The sequence below is a fragment of the Malania oleifera genome, chromosome 10 (genome assembly GCF_029873635.1).
Source record: "Malania oleifera isolate guangnan ecotype guangnan chromosome 10, ASM2987363v1, whole genome shotgun sequence".
NCBI lineage: Eukaryota > Viridiplantae > Streptophyta > Magnoliopsida > Santalales > Ximeniaceae > Malania > Malania oleifera.
This window is the reverse complement of record NC_080426.1, coordinates 46,114,448-46,135,938: the sequence shown is the minus strand read 5'-3', so window position 1 is coordinate 46,135,938 and position 21,491 is coordinate 46,114,448. Positions and strand designations below refer to the sequence as shown.

The following is a 21,491-nucleotide window of genomic DNA, read 5'->3' as shown; positions in this document are numbered from 1 at the left end:
GTCTCGTTTTTCACAAACCTTTAAAGGTGCTTACGCAAATAAAGGCCTTTATGTCAATTTTTAAGTGGATGCATTCATTGGTGTCATGTATATGGCCTCTATGGAAACAACTAAACGTTGATTTATCCTTCTATTACAACTAGAAATACGATAATTGAAAAAATAATTAAATAGCTAGCAAGAGGAATGTGAAAATAAAAACAAAATTTACATGGTTTGGCATATGACAGAATAAATTCATTATTGGGGAGGAGTCAAAATACAAGAGCATATAAGATATCATGCTCTATCACACACTAGAAAAACCCAAAAACAACCTAAATTCACTCCTAGAAAATAACTTCCTCTCATATTAAGGAAGCAAATTAACTCCAATCCCTCAACTCATAGAGGCAAATTAACTCTTCCTTTAATCAATAGGCAAATGAACTCTTTTGTTTTCTCCTCTCTTTCAATGACACTTTATTTATTGCAAATAAATCCTCTCTTCGAATGAGGGAAAAGCCTTATATTTATTCCAAATAAATCCTCTCCTTGAATGAGGGATTTATTATGAAGCATATGTGTATTGACCAAGCATGGGAAGAAAAAAGAGAGAATTCATATAGGAGTAACCCACCATAACACCTTGATTTGGGGTGGTCACCTCAAGGCAGCTGACCATATTCTTAACCTACATAAGGACTTAAGAGCGTGCTTGATTCATTAGACTAAAGTAGCTCAACCTTTCTCCTTGATGACCATCATAGATCTGTCTACTATGTCGTCTTTGTCACCCTTTAAATTACTCTCTCCACTCCTTCATTACTAGCCATCCTTCATGGCTTGTTATGCTCACTTCGTGCTTAGATCATTTCCTCCAAATTCATATACCTTTAAGCTTTCAATATTAACTTATCATTCTTTGCTCACTTTCCCAAGGATTGTAGACACCTCCATGACACCATGATGAGAGCCACTAGATTGATCCTATAATTTTGGTTTCACACCTCCAAGGCAACATTGATAAGTGTCACCTAAATTTCTTCAAGAACTTCCCCTCCTTTTGCACAAGGTTTGTTAAACTAGTCAAAATCGTGACTAATTTTTTACTATACTTACAAGTGGTTACCTAAGAACTAACTTAACTCGTCAAACATTTTTATCGACTATGGTTTCATATTATAGTACCAAAAACAGGCACATTCCTTTAGCATTGTCACTAGCATTTAACATATGATCGCATTGAAGGACCTAATATCAATACTGTTGCAGGATAAAAATGATGATGACTTGCAAGACTGCTCTCTGACTTTCGATGACCTAAAAAGACTAAAAACAAAATAGGCTTGGAGGACCCGATGTGTACTTCAGGGGATCACTCTGATGCCTAAGTAAGGGGAATGCTTCAAAAAGGTTGAATGCAATAGTAAGAGTGGGTTAAGAATGACTTACCTTGACCTCCTGCCCGAGTCCCTACTTATAGTGGCTAAAGTTGACCCAAGGGTGTATGACAATTTATTGGTCAGTTATGGTGCGAGCATGAATCGCTCTGGCCTTTAAGGGGCCGATGACAGTTGTCGGATGGCACGGGCGTGGATCGCTCTAGCCTGCATGGGGTTGACCCCTTTAGAATAGCTATCCTTGAGCGATAATGGCCTCGATTGCAGCTACTCCTTAATGCTCCTTTATGGCAAATGGACTGTTTTGACTTTGATATATTTAGGGTATATCAGTTGTCCCCCCTTAGTTTCGAATTTTCGAAACTTGTTCTTAAAAGTTCAATCTTTTTTTTTTACCAATCCGAAGTGAAGGGAGATTGCTGATCCGAGCCAATGCCAAGCTGAGTTTGGCTAATCTGAGCCAATAATAAGAGGCACTTAACTTTGACGAGTCGGATTGGAGGAATGCGGCTAATTCGAACCGATGCTAAGCCAATACCGAGCTAGATTGGAGGGAAACAGCTAAACTGAGCTGATGTCGGGCTATGTTTGGTTCATCTGAGCTGATATTAAGATGCACCCAGCTTTGATGAGCCGGATTGGAGGAAAATGGTTGATCCGAGCCAATGTTGGGACGCATTCGTCTTCGCCGAACCGGTTATGTGAGAATTTACCCCGAGCAGCTTTTTAGGGGAACTTTGTTCCAACCAGTTTTTGCCGAGCAGCTTTTTAGGGGAACTTTGTTTTAACCAGCTTTTGCCGGCAACTTTCTTGGGGAACTTTGTTTTGACCAGCTTTTGCTGAGCAGCTTCTTGCGAAACTTTGTTCCGACCAGCTTCAGACGAGTCATCCACGTGTAAGGTCCACACCTTAGAGTTCTCCGTAGTTTCATAGGGTTATTCTGCCATGAAGTCAGCTAATACCTGAACTTTGATGGCAGGCTTTGGCTGTTATTGTATGTTGAACTCCCCTAGTTCAATTGATCACCTCATCATTCTACCCGAGCTCTCTGGCTGCTGGAGGATCTGTCTCAGTGGTAAGTTTGTCACCACAATTATCTTGTGCGCTTGAAAGTATGGTCTCAAATTTAGAGCAGCACAGATAATGCAGAAGGCCGCTTTTTCTGCTGTGTTGCAATTCATCTTGTTAATTTAGGAGTAATCCCAAGAGGGGGTGAATTGGGTATTTTTAAAAACCTTTAATATTATTTAACACTTAATCCCTCTTTTTATATTTAACAAATTAATTGCAGGGGTTTAAGACTGATTTAAATTATCATATCAATGAATTCTTTTTACCCAATTAATTGTCAAGTGCGAGTGGGGTTATTCAACATGTACATGCAAGATAGATAATGAAATACGTTGCAGAAAATAAAAGGAGTAAAGAAAGAGAGAAGGCAAACACAATTTTTACGAGGTTCAGCCAACCTGGCCTACGTCCTCGTCTTGAGCAACCCACTCAAGGATTCCACTAAATCCCTACTCCTTTAACCGAGACGAAGCTTCCCTTACATCTGCTGCTTACAAAAGGCACAACTTCCTCCTCACCTGGTTCACAACCCAAACCATGATTATAATATAGAATTTCAAATCTATAAAACAACTCAAGATTTGCTTCTAACAAAGCTAGTGAGTACAATTGAAAATCCTAACACATATCAATATGATGAAACTTGAAGCTCAATATGTATGTAACGATACAACTGTTATATGAATGATATGATTAAACCAATTTCCCTTTTATCAAATCTCCCAAAATAATGATATAAGTAAATGCTTTGGAGAAATTAGGATTCTAGTTCAACTTATTTGATGCACGAATATCAAATGTGATCTTATCAAAAGATTTGTCTTGAATATTATAATGATCAAAATCAATAAGTTGTCTTCCAAATATTCAACCACAATATGATCTTTGTACTATGCAAATATATATATATATATATATATATATATATATATATATATACACACACGATATGATTTCCAAAGATCAAAAACCTAATATAATAGTTTTCAGAAAATATCCTTCAATAATATATATAGTTATGAACTCTATGGATATTTAATCAAGTGGTTTTGTAATATCGAAAATATCGAGTCTTTAACTGACTACACACTTGAATCAAAACCGTTTAACTAATGGAAAAAACTTTTCTCAAGTAGTGATCTTGTCAAAACAATCTATATGTAAGCACACTTAAGATTAATCACTCAACTTATATTCGATAATGGATTTTGAGATGAAAAGTTCTTTGAGAATAAATATTAACAAGCAAATCAATTTACCAAACCTCAATACCAAGTTGATTTCACAACAATCACAAGAAAGCCTTTTGATGATCAATGTAGCTTTAGCTCAGATTTGAAGTATAAGATTTGAAATCCCAATCAAGAACTCAGCAGTGTGTTCTCCCAAGTTGTACTAATCGTACAATATGCTCAATGGTATATCAAAGGTTCTTTCTCTTCTTTCTCTTATTGGGCGCTAGGGTTTAGATGTTGATTATATAGGTAACCTTGCCCTTGGGATGATTCTAACCATTGGATCAACTTGATGAAGAAAAAACTCGCGTGTTCTCTCATTAAAAAATCAAATTTTTAATCGTCCCGTAAGTTCAGATGACTGAGGGTTAGAGTTCAGACGACTGAAGTTCCTTAGCGTTTCGAAAAATAGAACCTAGACATAGGGTCAGGCGACTGAAGTTGGGATTCAGTCTTCTGAAGTTGCGGGCTCAGATGACTGAAGTTAGGGTTCATTCTTCTAGTGTGTTTCTGCCTGTTTCTGTGTTTCTCCAATAATTCTTCAGACAACTGAACTTAATCTTCGGTCTTCTGAAGAAATTCTTCAGACGACTGAGCTTAACTTCGATCTTCTGAAGTTGACACTTCAGACGACTAAACAAGGAGTTCAGTCTTCTGAACAGTGCATTTTCTGGATTTTTCTTTTTAGTTTTAAAAATATGTTTTGCTCTCTTTCTTTGCTCTTTTATAAAATATTTTTCGGGGTTTCAAAAAACAATCTCTAAGTTCATAAATATCCCCTAAAGATGTTCATGAGATGCATGAATCCTAAGGTCAATCTAGGGTATAATTTGAGCCTCAAATTAAATCATATGAAATATGTAAATACATTCAGTTCTAAATACCCATTCCTATGACGATCTTGAACTTTCCACTTGCATCTTCATTCTTCAACTCTTTTGTTTCCATGGATTTTGCCAAGATGGATATACTTTAGTCTTCATGTCTTTCCATGACTTTCTATCCTTTCGTGCATGCTAAATATTGTTCCTATTCACAATCTCAATGCACAGATCAAATACCAAGTGATTTGTCATTATCAAAACAGGATTGGACTCATAGAGTCAACACATCTCAGCTCTGCTCAACACTTTTCTGGTGTAGTATATGGGTTTGTGCTGCTTTTCTTCTTCACTGACCAAAACTGAGCTGACCACATGTGGAGTCGAGGCCACATATAGGTAGAGGTCTTCTCTTATTTTCTTCTTTGTAAGCAGTGGAGGGGGGAGCCAAGGTACTGCTTGAGCTGGTCAAAGGCCTTACTTTATTCCTCCCCCCATTTCAATCCTCCTTTCTTTCGCACCACCTTGAAGAAAGGTAGACCTTTATCCCCCGAACAGGAGACACACCTGCTGAGGGAGGCGATCCTTCCTGTCAAGACTTGGATCTCCTTCTTCGTTCGAGGGGCCTTCATCTCTAGCAGCGCCCTTATATTGTCAAGTTTGGCTTCTATCCCTCTATGCATCACCATGAAGCCTAAAAGCTTCCCTATAGAGACACCAAATACGCATTTTGACGAATTCAATTTCATTTGATAACTAAGCAGCAGTTCGAATGTTTCCTTCAGATCCCTACAGTGCTCCCCCACTTTCAAGCTTTTCACCATCATATCATCTACATACGCCTCCATCGTCTTTTCGAGCTGATCTTTGAATATCTTGTTCATTAGCCTCTGATACGTTGTCCCCGCATTCTTCAACCTGAAGGGCATTATTCGGTTGCAATAGAGTCCTCTTTCTATGATGAAGGATATTTTTTCCTCATCTCTTTGGTGCATTAGGATTTGATTATATCCTGAATACGCATCCATAAAGCTTAGGAGCTCATGTCCAGACATCGAGTCCACCAACTGATCGGTTGCAATAGAGTCCTCTTTCTATGATGAAGGATGTTTTTTCCTCATCTCTTTGGTGCATTAGGATTTGATTATATCCTGAATACGCATCCATAAAGCTTAGGAGCTCATGTCCAGACATCGAGTCCACCAACTAATCGATTCAAGGAAGAGGAAAGCTGTCTTTTGGACATGCCTTGTTCAAGTCCATGAAATTGATACACGCCTGCCACTTTCCATTCGGTTTCTTTACCAGAACCACATTGCTTAGCCATTCTGGATAGTTGACCTCTTTGATGAATTTGGCCTGCGCTAGTTTCGTCACTTCTTCGTCTATTACCTTGATCTGCTCCAACGTGAAGCTCCTCTTCTTCTGCTTATGGGCTTATGGTTGGGGTCTACTTGTAACCTATGTTCCATGATTGCAGGGTCAATCCCTGGCATATGTTTGGCCAACCAGGCAAACACGTCTGTGAACTCGTTCGATTCCTTACTCAGTTATGCTTTTAAAGAGTTAGACAATCGACTCCCGATCTGCACACACTTCTCCTGATTACCATTTATGGGTATGCGTGTGAGGTCATCATCCAACGTGCTAATTTGTGGGTACTCTTCCCTCACATCCAAGTCTTCTATAGTCAAGGTTTCCCTTGCTTCGGTCTTACCTTTTAACGCCATCACGTAGCAATTCTGAGCTACTGCTTGATCTCCTTTGATCGTCCCTATCCTATGCGGAGTAGGGAATTTCATATTTAGATGTTACGTAGATGTTATGGCTCGAGCCACATTGAGTGAGGGGCGGCCTAGTATGATGTTGTATACTAATGGCCGATCAACCACCAGGAAATCCGTCAACGAGGTGATTTGCTGTGGGGTTGTTCCCATTGTCACTGGGAGTGTAATTGTTCCCATGGGGTGTACTACATCTCCTCCAAATATGACCAAGGGGGTGGAGATTGATTTAAGGCGTTCCCTACCGATCTTCATTCCCTCGAGCACCGACCAGAATATTATATTGGTCGAGCTCCCTTTGTCTATCAACACGCGCCTCACTTTGTAGTTAGCTACTAGAAGGGAGACTATTAGAGCATCATCATGAGGCTGTTGTACTCCTTCTTCATCTTTGATATCAAAGGTGATAAGGTCTTCCTTTTTTTGTCTTTTTCCACTCGGCTCCTTTGTCTCCATTAAGAGCACTAGCTTAGCATACCTCTTTCGAGCTCCTCCATTGTCTCCACCACTAGCCGATCTGCCAAAGATCATTGCGATCTCCCCAACAATTTGTTCCTCTTTCTCCTCCCTATTTGGCCTTTTCTGCTTATGAGCTTCCCCTTGACGGTCCCCTTTCTTTACAAACCTCAACAAGTGACCTTTTTTTTTTTCTTTATTAAGGTCTCAGTTTAATTCTTCAATTGAATACATTCCTTGGTATCGTGCCTGTGATCCCTATGGAACTGACAAAACTTTGACATGTTCCGTTTATATAAGGGTGTTCGCATAGGTTCGGACCATGACACATACTCCTTCTTTCTTATGTGCATCAACACATCGATTCGTGGTGTGTTTAAGGGAGTATAAGTTTGAAACTTACTAGTGTGCCCTCTCACCTTAGAGCTAGCATGTAGCGTGTTGCTCTCTTGCCTCTTCACAGGTCTAGAAGGTTCGCCAATCTATATGTTACCCTTCCTTTTCAACTCAATCCGATTTCCTCTTATATCCATCATCTCTTCCAGGTTGACATACTTCTGTGCTCTAGCCATCAATTCTCCTATGTCAGCTGGCAGCTTCTTCCCCAATGAATACAAGAAATTTCCCGACTGAAGGGTCGTGGTCAGAGCTGCCAAAGCCACCCCCATGTCCAAATTGCGGATCTCTACGGTCGCAGTGAGGAAACGGTGCATGAATTTTTTTAGTATCTCCCGTTCTCCCTGAACCATGCTCATCAGATGAGCCGATGTTTTGATGATTCTCTAACTACTGAGGAAATGGCCAGTGAACAGCTACTCCATCTCAAAGAAGGAGCCGATTGATCCAGGTTGTAGGGTTCGGTACCAATCCCTAGCACTACCTTTAAGGGTGGCTGCAAATGCCCGGCACATGATGGCATCAGGTGTGCCATGCAATTGCATCAACACCTTGAAGGTGTCCAGATGATTGACTGCATTTTGAACTTGTTGGGCAGCGGGAACTCCATCACTTCTTTGGTGAATGGCGGCTCCGAGGATCTTAGAGAGGTTTCCCCGTATAAGGGGTTGGTTCGACCCTCTTTCATCATCTTCTCAATTTGGTCTATCTTTTTAATCCTCTCCTTTAACTCGGTCGATCTTTGCTCGTTGACTCCTATGTTGTTCGCGTCTTCCACCTTCTTAGTGAGGTCAGTTTTTTCCCCACTCTCTTTTAATTTCTCTACTTTCTTAGGCGAGCTGGGGCTAACCTGTTGTTGGCGGGGAATATGCTCTTCCTTACTCTTTTGTTGCAAGAGTAGGTTGAACATATCCTCCATCTTCTTCTGGGACGCTTCCATTCTCCTTTGGAAGGTGAGAAATTCCTCTTTGGTGACCCTCGAACGTTCTACGGGTGTGGAGTGAATGGACTAGGGTGATTCTTTTCTAGCGGCAAGGCCGGAGTTTGAGCCATGAGTAATTGTCATTATTCGGGTGTCGGAGGTCGAGAGCGAGATGAACACCTCTCAGAAGCAAGTTCCCACAGATGGAGTCAACTGTTGTGGGATAAAAATAGCAATGACTTGCAAGGCTGCTCTCTAACTTCCGATGACCTGAAAAAACTGAAAACAAAACAGGCTTGGAGGACTCGGGGTGTACTCCAGGGGATTACTCTGATGCCTATGTAAAGGGAATGCTTCAAAGAGGTTGAATGCAACAGTAAGAGTGGGTTAAGAATGACTTACATTGACCTCTTGCCTGAGTCCCTACTTATAGTGGCTAAAGTTGACCCAAGGGTGTAGACAATTTATTGGTCAGATATGGTGCGGGCGTGAATCGCTCTGGCCTTTAAGGGGCCGATGACAGCTGTCGATGGCACGAGCGTGGATCGCTCTAGCCTACATGGGGTTGACCCCTTCAGAACAGCTATCCTTGAGCAATAATGACCCCGATTGCAGCTGCTCCTTAATGCTCCTTTGTGGCTGATGGACTGTTTTGACTTTGATATATTTAGGATATATCAAATACTATAATGGACCTAGATAATCCATTAAATTAGTGCTCTTGTCATATGAGGGGCTTTAAACTTTCTAAGTAGTAGAGCCTCTCTACGTGGGAACTTGGATGAGAGGAATATATGTTAGAGAAAAGGCATGTATGCGGTAATCTTTTAAATTTGCCAAGTAGTGCAGCCTTTGTAAATGTGTGATACTATCTTCACTCCCTCTGCCCCTCACCTACATCATACTCCATTCCTATAATTTCACTTTTAATTCTCAATCAACCCCTAGATTCAACTTCTATGCAATTCCTCTACAAAATTCCATATTTGTCGTTACATTCAACTTTGCCCTTCTTAAAAAATCACATTAATTCATCCCTTCAGTTTGACTTTTGTTATTCTATGTTTAGGGGCAATATTGTCCATTAATTGGTAAGGACTGCTCGTTAATCCTGAGAGAGATAAAAAGGGACATCAGTTTGCCCTAGTTACCATGTGGCGGTCCTGACAACCACTGCATTGCGCCAACCAGGCACTCCTCTAATTGCAAACAAGATCCCTATTCTAAGAAACAAAAAAAAAAACAAAGCTTTAATTTGAGCCCCTATTTTCCAATATTGACGTGATTTTGAAAACAAAGGTAAAATGAATAAATTAAAAAAAAAAAAAAAATTGTCATCTTAGAGAAAATATTCAACTAATGCATCCCCTTACAAGGAGGTCTGCGAGATACTTCCCTAGCAAATGTGAAGCGAGCGGAACACAGGACAAAGAAAAAGAGGAGAATCACTAGGGATTTCAAACTTGTGAAAACACATCACAAGCATACAATATATATATATATATATATATATATATATATATATATATATATATATAAAGAGTAGGAAAAAAGAAAAAGAAAAGGTCAAAATGATTAGCAAATGATTTTTTTCTTTTTGGGTGATATGGTTTGGGTTGAATTAATTCTGGAATTGTGGGCAATAGAATGTCTGCACCTAAAATACAATATGACCTTGGAGAAGAATCCAAATACATAATCTGAATATCATGGCTTTGCTAATAGAAATCGTCCAAAACATCAAATTTTCAAACAGGGAAAAAAAAAAAAAAATCTGTGGTGGTAAGGAGGAGATACACACAAGAATAAGGAGGAAGCAAAGCTCTTCCCCATCTTAACTGAATTTCCTATACACAAGCAAACTTCATCCGCAGATTCCTCTATGATCTTGCAACAAATAATCCCTTGAAGCATTTTCACGTCTTTTTTTTTCTTGGGAAATTATTGCCTCCTTGCGTGATGGACTCAAATATTCAACTTCGTCGGTTGCCTGTTTCTTCAAAAGAAGAAAACAGCTCACTGGTTTCCATCCCTGACGCAAATTTTACTTCGCGAGTATGGAACTCTCACTCCGCATCTGATTCAATCATTTTTTTCTCTTCTTTTATTGAACTAGTCCTCAAGGAACCGGAGGACAATGAGCAGAAGTCTGAAGCCATTTGATCTCTATAATCCTTGCGAATGCTCCAAAGGACCTCTGCACACCTCCTCATACTTGGCCGATTGTGTCTGTGTGGAGCCATACATTGTAAGGCTAGTTCTAGAACTTTTTCTAGTGCTAAGTTATTTGCTGCAGTCAGTTCCAGCCTTGGGTCCAAGATTGCATTGGCTTCCCCTTCACCAAATTTCTTCATTGCCTGGAGTTATTCAAAGTCAAACTAGGGAGAAAAACATCTTTTTAACATTGGCAAATGAGATATCTTCGGGTTGTTTAAAGACGGATTTGTTAAGCTGTAGAGTGAATGTGCCCATTGACAAAGGAATGGTTGAGCTTAAAATAGCATTGCATGTTCACTTTTTGGTAGCATTTAATATGGACAAATTACACATGGACACACACACACACACACACACATACAGACAAGATAGAGAGTAGTGAAATTAATTTAACAAAGAAGAGTGGGAGAAATAATCGCACCCATCTTGGAGTTATACGCTCCTTGATTTCCCGTTTCGGTTCAATAGGTCGCCTTCCCGTTAATAGCTCCACAAGTAACACACCAAATGAATAAACATCACTCTTTTCAGTGAGTTGATAGGTTCTCAAATACTCTGGGTCTAAATAACCAGCAGTTCCTTTTACCTGGGTAGACACATGGGTAGCACCGGATTCACTGTCGGCACCTAGACGAGCAAAACCAAAGTCAGCTACCTTGGCTCGAAAGTTTTCAGTGAGTAGAATGTTGGAAGATTTAATGTCTCTATGGATGATAGGATGATCTGCATGGAAAATTAATCATAATTCATTAGATCTCTCAATCAAGAATCAAGATGTTATTAAGTCAGAAATGGCAACTTGAATATTATTTGTTTCAATGAAAACAAAGTGACTTGTGCTGTGTCAAACACATACCTGTGTACATATGGAGATAAGTGACAGCATGAGCAACATCTATTGCAATATCTAGCCGTGCAGCAAGGTCAAGAACATTGCCATACATGCCTGCACTAGTCCCTCGATTATAAAGCATGACCAGAGGAAGGTCAAGAACATTGCGTTCACGAACACACAAACACACATGAGATAGGAACAGATAAAGCATAACAGCTAAGCAAATGGGGTCAAATTGAAGAACTCACAGTCCAAGTGTTCTCTGAGAGTTCCATTGGGAACATACTCAACAATAACAATCCTTTCATCTTCATGCTCCAAGTAACCATAGAACTTTACCAAATTCAAATGCTCCACTTGTGCTAATGTTCGGATCTCACTTTGGAATTCCACACCCAAATGCTTATCATACACAATCTGCAATGATGGGTCATCAAGAAAATATAAAAACCCCAATTTCTACTCTATGTTTTGAGGCTTACAAACACATCCAGAAAACAAACTAAACCTTAGCCAACCTTCTTAGCACGTTTAACTGCTACTTGTGTTCCATCATCAAGCCTTGCCTTGTAGACAGTTCCAAAGCCACCCTGTCCAATCTTGAAAGAGGGGGAGAAGTTCCTTGTGGCCTTGTTAATCTCTGCCATCGTGAATTTCGCACTGCCCGGCTCTCTTGTCTGTGTTGAATTATATGAACTGGCATAGATACTTCGATTGGAACTGCGACTCCTTTGACTGCTAGCCCCAGAAACATCTGACGCAACTGATAATTGAACAAATAAATTTTTTACTTTTTAAACTCATGTAATCCATTAACAATTAAGCTGTCCACAGTCACCTGGAATTGGAGCTTTGGAATATTAGTAACTGTGACTACAAAGCCACAGCCTGGAATGGTTTTAAATGAATTTTGATAATATACACCTAAAAGTCTACAAAAAAATTCCAACTGTGCAATATTAAACCTAATCTAATGGTTCTACTTAAATTGCCTCCAAAGGTTCTAATTTCAGCACTTTCTTCAGGACAACACATAAAAAATCACAGAATGTGAATCAAACTCATATTCCACCCAAAATACAGGGAATCATCTATTAGATACAAAGTTCTAATATTGCTAAAATTGATCAAATTAAGCAGGATTAAGCACATTCTTCTTCTCTTTCTTCTGTGTGCCATTTTAATATCATTTATCAAAATTATTACTTTCTTATTTTCTCATTTTTCTCATTAGAGAAGGAGAATTAAGTGAAATTATGAGAATGTTTTGCTGGCTGAACGGATCATCAAAATCATAAAGTATATCTATCTTCAAGATGTTCTTCTAAGATTGATTCAAAGAAGCCTTTTTATTCCATATGCTGGAATTTTTATTTATTTATTTGAGGGGGAGTAAAACCTGCCAGTTTTTTCTATTGCTTTAAATGTTTTTTTATGGGTTATATTTCTGGTGCTGAGGGCATAGGTAGGGCTGCAATACTCCATTTGCAAGCTCCTTGGTGCTTCACTCGAAAATGGCTCATTCGGGCTCGTTTGGTGAAGATAAATGAGTTGAGCTTGAGCTAGATGATAGTCAGCTTGCAAAAAGCTTGCGAGCTAGTTCTTTTAACTAGTTCACAAGTTAGCTAGTTTAAAAACTCAATAATAAGGTTGTTTAAAAGGCTTTTGAGTTAATTAATGAAATTAAGTTCATGAGTATTTTTGTATAAAAGCTCAAATGCGCATGTTATGAGGCTCATTGATTTATATATTTTGTTTTGAATTCATTTTAAATTGACATTACTTTACATATATAAGTATTTTCTCCGTAATCATTACTAATCACATATTTTTATTTATCTTTAAAATTTTTCTCATAAGATAGTAAGAAACAAATCAAAATATTGCACAAATGGTTGTAATGAACTAAAACATTTGCTTGTTCACATTAATTAGCAATTTAAGGTTTAATTTTAAAGGTTATTAATAAGCAATAAAAATTGAACAAGATAAGACTTGGCTCATTTATGCTCGTTTTAAGCTCGATTAATAAATTATCTAAACATGAACAGGGCTGAGCTCAGTTCATTTATTTAACATGATCCTAGCTTGAAATCAATTTATATTCTCATTTATTAAACAAGCAAAGCTTGAACATGTTAAAGCTCGGTTCAGCTCAACTTGATTGCATCCCTATTTGGCAAGGTGATACCGTTTCACTTTTATTTCCACATCATAATGAAGGTTTTTACTTTTTAATTAGGATTCTTGAGAGCTTAACAATTCTATTAAAGAAAAACTCCTTAGATAGCATCGTAGATGTGAGAAGATTGGTTATAACATTCATGCTCCTTGATGATTTGATAGTACTCACCAATGGGAGTTTGGATTCTTTGAAAGCTAGTCCAACAATTCTATATAATTTTTATTTGATGTCTGGTTTGAAGCTTACTCAGCCTATGATGCACTCAATGTTCTAAATCTTTTCACGAGCAGCTAGTCCCAAGCCCGAGTAAAGGAGGAGGATTGCGTTAGGTAATTGACAGCTAGTGTAAAACTTTTCAAATCTCCATGATATGAATCCTTATCGCCCCACCTAGCGGGACTTAAGGCCTTGTTTGTTGTTGTTGTTGTCTGGTTTAAAGCTCAAATGTATAAAGACAGAGATTATCTTCTCTGGTATAAACCAAGATTTTGGACCAACTTCTAGCAGATAATGGTTTGGTTTGGATGCTCTTCCCATGGAAATGCATCAATGTCCTCTTATATAAAGTAATTAACTAGAAAGCATTGTCATCATCTTATTGAGTAGAGCAAAACAAATTAATAGGTGGGCTAAAACAAATTTATTGTTTGCTGTTAGAGATTATAGGTCAATATCCTAGTATTACTGAGCATCACCCGTCAGTGGTGCAAGATGTTCTTTCTCCCAAAAAGGTCACTATTAAGGCCTGATATACATTGCTGGCCCACAACCTAACAACTTAAGCTCTTAGGTAAAGTGGTGGTCAACATGTCCAAGAGGCCATGGTTTTCAGTCTCATTGCCCGCATTTATTGTGTGGTGTTTAAAAATTATTGTATTCAATGTAATCGTTGTTATTTATTGTGTGTTGTCGAGCTGCACGTGCAGAGGAGTGTAAGGCTTAATACACGTTTTTGGCCCCAACCTAATAGCTTAAGCTTTTATGTAACATGGTTGTCTAACAGCCATCGATGCAGTGGATTGAAAGTGTTTTGTTACAGAGAGGTACTGATAATGATGCTAGAGTTACAAAAAGAGTTCGAGTTCACTTTGAATCATAAATCTAGGGTGACATGAGCACTACAAGAGTTCAAATTTGGGACAAGACATGTACACTTAGAAACATTGGGGATTTTTTAACTCAAGTGAGCTCTTTGTGGGTGGTTTGGGTAGGCATATTTGGCTGGAAGTAGGATTTCTGGGATTTAGAAGTTCCAGCTGATTGCTCTTGAGACCAGAGTAGATAGCAAAATCAAGAGAAGCAAAACTGCTCTTCATGCAGTTGTCGGTAATGGTCAGTCCACTTTGGCAAGATGCACTCTCATGGTCCTCTCTAGACTCAATGTATAAATAAGCGTCATCAATGCTTGGATTTATTAGCGAATGTTAAGGTTTCTACAAAAATTGATATTGTTGATTAGCATTGGCCTCCGACTTGATCACATGGTTTGGTTGCCATTCAGTGTGCTTATTGTGGTGTTATGTTTCCTCTAGTGAGGATGATCATGTTATCAGTTGCCTGCTAAAAAGGATAAGTTCTCAACAGCCTCTACTTGGGATGTTCTAAAGGAAAAGAGTCCTGACACATTTTAATCTGGTTTAACAATTACATCCCTAAGCATTATTTCAATGTGTTAAAATTGGGAGAAAAATTAATTTTTCTCTATTGATTCACACTAATTACAAGGATTACAAGAGCATATATATACATGAGATAGTTAAAAAAATGAAAAGTTTATATTTGTCTAAGATGGAAAGTATATTTCTCTAATACTCCCCCTCAAGTTGGAGCATGAAGATCCGTAGTGCCCAACTTGCGTGATAAGTCTTAGAAATGTTCACGACCCAAAGCTTTGGTGAAGATATCGGCAAGCTGACTGTGGGTAGGAATATGCTTAGTAAAAAGGAGGTCAGCCTGTAACTTCTCACGAACAATGTGACAATTGATTTCTATAAGTTTTGTATGTTCGTGGAAAATTGGATTCTGGGCAATGTGAAGAGCCGCTTGGTTGTCACAATATAAGAGCATAGGCTGGGAATGTGGTACTCCAAGATCATTTAAAAGAGTTCTGAGTCATGTAAGTTCACATGTAGTGGAAGCCAGTGCACGGTACTCAGCTTCAGCGGAGGAGCGAGACACGGTAATTTGTTTCTTAGTACGCCAGGAAATCGGACTAGTGCCCAATTGAATGAAAAAACTAGTGGTGAAGCGACGAGTGAGGGGACAACTAGTCCAATCCAAATCAGAATAGGCTGAGACTTGAAGAGTGTTGGCAGTAGAAAAAAATAAGCCCTGTCCTAGAGATGTCTTAATGTATCGAAAAAAACGTACAGCAGCATCATAATGTGGCCGTCTAGGCTGGTGCATAAATTGACTGAGAATGTTGACCGAAAACACAATGTCAGGACGAGTGATGGTGAGATATATCAAACGTCCAACGAATCACTGAAATGAGCTTTGGATCGGAAAGAAGATCACCATCAGTATTATTGAGCTTGAGATTTTATTCCATAGGAAAGTGGACAGGACGAGTACCAAGATGACCGCTATCAGTGAGGATGTCAAGAGCATATTTGCATTGATTAAGAAATATGCCAGTGGGAGAGTGAGCAACTTCGAGGCCAAGGAAATATTTCAATTTGTCAAGATCCTTTAGTTTAAATTTTTGAGCAAGCATGACTTTGAAAATGCTAATATCGGAGAGATCATTACCTGCAATGAGAATGTCATCAACATAAACAAGTATGAGAGTAAAAGACTGACCCCGAGAACGGGTGAAAAGAAAATGGTCGGCCTGAGATTGGGTGAAACCCGCAGTAAGTAAAACATAAGATAATTTAGAGAACCAATTGCGAGAGGCTTGCTTAAGACCATAAAAGGATTTCTGAAGACGACAAATACAAGTCTCCCCCTTTTTGCAATAACCCGGTGGAGGGAGCATATAGACCTCCTCATCGAGGTCATCATGGAGAAAAGCGTTGTTGACGTCCAATTGAAAGAGATGTCAATTCCGAGTTACAGCCACTACAAGAACACACCTAACAGTAACGAGTTTAGCAATAGGAGCAAAAGTTTCATGATAGTCCAAACCTTCTACCTGAGTATAGCCCTTCGCCACCAAGCGAACTTTGTGTCGCTCTATGGATCCATCGGCCCGAAGTTTTATTTTGAACACCCATTTACAGCCAATTGATTTTTTACCAGATGGAAGTTGTCGAAGAACCCATGTATTATTGGTTTCTAAAGCTTGGATTTCAGAAGTCATGGCATCACGCCAATGTGGGTGCAGCATAACCTGAGAATATGAGGTGGGTTCGGGATGTTGGAACATGACAGAAAGAAAAGCCAAATGTTGATTAGAGAAACGATGATAAGATAAAAAAGATGAGAGACAATGAACCGTACCTGAGGAACATCTTGAAACTTGTGAAGCCGTGGAGGACTTTGGTAAAATAAGGCAGATATAATCAATCAAGTAAGAGGGATGTGTGACAGCTCGTTTGGGCCGTAAAGAGGTTGGTGGAGGGGGTGGTGGCGCAGGGGGTGAGGGTGGAGGTGTCGGGGAGGAGACCAAGGGAGAAGAAGGGAAAGATGAGGGGTTAGGGTTAGGTGTGGATGGTGGAGGTAAAACGTAGGAAGGATGTATATCAGGAATAGGAATAGGAAGAGGAAGGACTGGAGAAGATGTAGGAGTGGGAGAGATGAGATGATAGGGAAAAACATTTTCTTCAAAAGTGACATCACAGGAGATGAAAATTTTTCTGTTTTCAAGATCATAGACACGATATGCCTTATGATGAGCAGGATAACCTAAGAAAACACATTGAAAAGCACGGGGAGAGAATTTATCGCGGTGTTGACGAGCAGTTTGGGCATAGCACAAGCACCCAAACACTCGCAAGTGTGTATAGGACGGTGGTTTTTGAAAAAGAAGTTCATAAGGGGACTTATGATTGAGGCTAGGTGAAGGAGTGCGGTTCATTAAATAAGTGGCTGTGAGAATGCATTCACCCAAAAAGAGATGAGAAGATTAGCTTGAAAATGTAAACACCGAACCACATTAAGAAGATCGCAATGTTTACGATCGGCAACACCATTCTGTTGAGGTGTATCCACACATGTGCGCTCATGAAAAATACCTTGATCATGGAAAAAAGTTTGGAGTGAAGTGGATAGAAATTCTCTACCATTATCAGTACACAAGTGCATAACAGTGCAATTGAATTGATTTTTAACCATGGTGCAAAAATTCGTAAGGCAAGAGAAAGTATCAGATTTCATGCGCATAAGATAGACCCATGTATTACGCGAGTAGTCATCCACGATTGTTAAAAAATAATATGCACCAAAAAGTGAAGTCGTAGGATAACCACCACATATATCACAATAAAGTCGATTAAAACAAAATGTGCTCTTAGTTATAGTTAAAGAAAAAGGTAAACGAGTGTGCTTTGCTCTAGTACAAACATCACAAGGCAGATGAGAAGAAGAAATATGTAAGGTTTTCGGAATACATGATATAGAAGGGTGACCAAGACGCTGATGCCAAAGAGTAGTGTCAGAAACACGTTGAGAGTGGAAAACTGAGGCGGAGGGAGGTTTATAGTGGTAAAGCCCATCCCGTACTTCACACATTCCAATCAGCCTCCTCGTTGATAGGTCCTGAAAGACACAAAAGGTGGGAAAAAATATAACACAATTGAGATCCTTGGTAAGTTTGCTGATGGATAATAAGTTAAATTTAAATGAAGGCATATAAAGAACATTAGAAAAAGAGAACGTTGGAGAAAACTGCATAGTACCGGTATGAGTTACAGAAACAATGTCACCATTTGGAAGCTTAATGGGGCATGACTGATTGAGAAGCTAAATATTATCAAAAGAAGACAAATTGGAAGTCATGCGATCGGAGGCACCTGAATCAACAATCCATTCAGTGTTAGAAAGAGAAGCAGAATGAAAAGAGGCAAGGTTACCAGCAAAATTGGCAGAATTGGAGTTCAAGAGCGATAAAAGATCCAAGAGCTGACGGTATTGTTCACTGGTGAGACTAGGGAAAGCAATCTCAGAAGAGGTTAAAGAACCTGTGACATTATTTTCAGCCATTGAAGAACCAGATGCTTCCATAACGTCAGATAGTTCAAATATATAAAAAATCACCGAGTCCGGTCAACTCAGAGCTTTGCAACGACCAAAAAGTATAAACCTTCGATTTGATAATCTTTGAGTTTAATCAGAGAAGCCGAAGGTGCCGTCGGAGTGTTGAGACCACTAAGGCAAGCCAAAACTGAGACAATGATTATACTTGCAGCCTGCAGATTAACTAAGGATCAACTAACAGTGGGGCTTTCTGAGGGTATTTTTCTTCCAAATACAATTAAGATTGCATATGAGTCTCCAAGCAACAACTTGTATGGGGATTGGGACCAACCATGAGACCTAGCATGGACAGGACTGCCGCACCAGCGGTGGGGGCTGCATAGTACTGTTGAATCAAAAAAATGTAATAATGCTAAATTTCCTAGAATACGATGCACTCCTTAATTCTACGAAATCATCAAAATAACCACCTAAAGTGCGACAAATTTAGAACACAATTCATCGAACCGGCCACGAACTTGCAGGCGTTTCTCCATTGAACTGGTAATCGAATGCAGTTCAATCCAACTAAGATTTCTCCTTTTCCAGATACAAACAAAGCATAATCAAATTAAACTGCTTTCAGATTGAAAAAACTAAGCCTTTGGCGTATGGAAGTTGCCGCAAATGAGAGGTTGCCCAAGGATATGACGAGAGTGTCGGAGCAGAGTGCCGAGAGTTGCAGCAGAGAGACGCCGGAAAGAGAGAGTGCTGAGACAGAGTGAGACAAGAGAATACCGAGAGTTGCAGCAGAGAGACGCCGGAGAGAGCAGCCGAGAGATGCTGCGAGCACTGGGAGGGATGCCGGAGAAACAGATCGGGACTGAGACGATGCCGGACAAACTGAGGGATGCTGCTGAGAGCTGGGATTCCGCCAGAGCGCGGAACGAACTGCCGGAGAAGAAGAGACAAACGAGTACGAGCTGCCGGAGATGGAGAAACGACCTGCAGGAAACAGACAGCAGAATGACGGAGAACCTGTGGCCGAGCGGAGAAGAACCAGACGGTTGGGACAGCAAGACAGCCGTAAAAAAAAAAAGGAGAGAGAGAGAGAGAGAAGAGAGCGATGCCGGAACGGAGAAGAGAAGCCGGAGACGACAGGATCAGCGTGAAGCCGGTTGGATGCGGTGGCAAGGTAGATTTAAAAAAACTAGGTTAAGAAAAAAGGTTTTTTTGCTCAGATACCATGTTAAAATTGGGAGAAAAATTAATTTTTCTCTATTGATTCAAACTAATTATAAGGATTACAAGGGTCTATATATATATACATGAGATAGTTGAAAAAATGGAAAGTTTATATTTGTCTGAGCTGGAAAGTATATTTCTCTAATACAATGCCTGGATAGAAACTCTAAATAGATTATCTCCTAAAGAGAGGCAATTGAAGTGCGGGCGTTAACGGCAATCCAAGCAATCATGTTCTTTGCAGTAAAGATATTGAACCTGAAAATCTTTTTTCACTGCTTTTCTCGTAAAGTTTTGGAGATCTCCTCTTCAGCTCTCTTCAATTTCTGGAGTAATTGGTGAGTGGAATCATGAGACAAGTTGGGCTCGTATTAAGGTTTCTTTCTCAACTACTTCGTGCAAAACTTGCTTTGTCTGCTCCTATTTACCATATTGTAGAGACGGGAAATTAGGGATACACCAACAGAAGTCAAGGCACGACGCATTGGGGAAGATACCAAGTTTAGGTTAGTAGCTTGAGGACAGTAAAGATAGCAATAGCAATAGAAATTTTGGCTGCAAAGTCATTAAATAAATGAGCTTCCGATCTCAGATTTTCAAACCTCTAAAGCAAATTCTAAAATCAACTGCTTGAAACAATAAACTAAATCTCCTGAATGCTTGCAAGTTAGTTGGATTTTGAAGAAGTTTGGTTACCAGTAGGTGCTTTGAACTCATCAGAATTGGCCCAATTCCTCGAAATTTTTCCCTCCGGCGGAGTGAAGCACGCGCGAATAACTCCTGTCACCGATTTGGCGGCGATCATTACCGGATTCTTCCCAGACGACTTCTGGAAAGTAGCAGAGTCCGAGTAGGCGGAGCTGGGCGAGTGCATGGGACGCTCTGATGCGCTCTGCATGCCGGAGCTAGGTTTCCGGTGGCCGAACATAGGTTGGAGTTTCTCTGTCACAACTCACAGATAGAATGAGAGAGAGAGAGAGAGAGAGAGAGAGAGAGAGAAATGGCGGGTAGTTGGGAGCTGGGGTAAAAAGAAGACTTTGATTTTTCAACGGTTGAGGGCGCTAACTTGCGCCGTTGAAGTTGTCATTGTACGCCTTGCGCCGTTGCTTACTCACTCACCTCAGAATCTGATTGGGCAGATCTTTATACAAATAAATTTAAAATATATACACACACATATTTTTGGACTCTTTATTTTCTTATTTCCAACCATGTAGTTTCTGTTCGTAACTTGAAAAATATCAAATTTTTTTTTTTATTTAGTTATCAAAAAAAGTGAAAAAAAATAAAAATATATATAATAAATTAATAAATAAAATTTTAATTTTAAATATTATAAATGTTTAATTTTAAGAATTTTTAATCGTATTAAAATAAATTTTTAATTCTAATAGTATTTGATATAAAAATAATTGTAAGTAAAATAATTTTTAGTTTCTTTTATTTTCTTTTCTAAATAAAACTTTGATCAACTCTTTTGATAATCACTTGATATCCGTTTGAAATTTGAAAAATATTGAGAAAAGAAGAGGAATATAAGAAAGATTCTACTTTGAAATGTTTGGTTATCAAGAAAATTGTGAGAAAAAAATAAAAAATATATCAAATCAGTAAATACAATTTTAATTTAACACATTCTTAATATTTAATTTTTTTTTTAATTTTTAAGATAAAAGACATTGACCTTTCTTAAGATTTGATAAAAAGATAATATCTTTCCCTAAGGTTTCAAAAATTCAAAAGACCTCCCTTAAAATTTCAAGACTTCCAAAGACCTCCCCTGAAATTTGCAAAAAAGACACAATTCTCCCATTGTATTTTACA

General features: G+C 39.1%; 1 protein-coding gene across 3 annotated transcripts; it reads right to left on the bottom strand.

Annotated features, from left to right (window-relative positions):
• Positions 1 to 9,700: 9,700 nt before the first annotated feature.
• LOC131166877 (calmodulin-binding receptor-like cytoplasmic kinase 2) lies at positions 9,701 to 20,721 on the bottom strand. 3 transcript variants are annotated; one of them, XM_058125490.1, is made up of 7 exons: positions 20,364 to 20,672; positions 17,858 to 18,005; positions 11,638 to 11,882; positions 11,368 to 11,536; positions 11,141 to 11,230; positions 10,706 to 11,007; positions 9,701 to 10,424 (listed from the first exon to the last, which is right to left on the bottom strand). In XM_058125490.1, the coding sequence occupies exons 1-7, from the start codon at positions 20,382 to 20,384 to the stop codon at positions 10,134 to 10,136; spliced, it is 1,266 nt and encodes a 421-aa protein (XP_057981473.1). In that variant the 5' UTR covers positions 20,385 to 20,672; the 3' UTR covers positions 9,701 to 10,133. The 3 variants fall into 3 exon arrangements, with proteins under 3 accessions (XP_057981473.1, XP_057981474.1, XP_057981472.1); XM_058125491.1 differs by lacking the exon at positions 17,858 to 18,005 and having other exon boundaries at positions 10,706 to 10,771; positions 10,871 to 11,007; positions 20,364 to 20,667; XM_058125489.1 differs by lacking the exon at positions 17,858 to 18,005 and having other exon boundaries at positions 20,364 to 20,721.
• Positions 20,722 to 21,491: the final 770 nt, after the last annotated feature.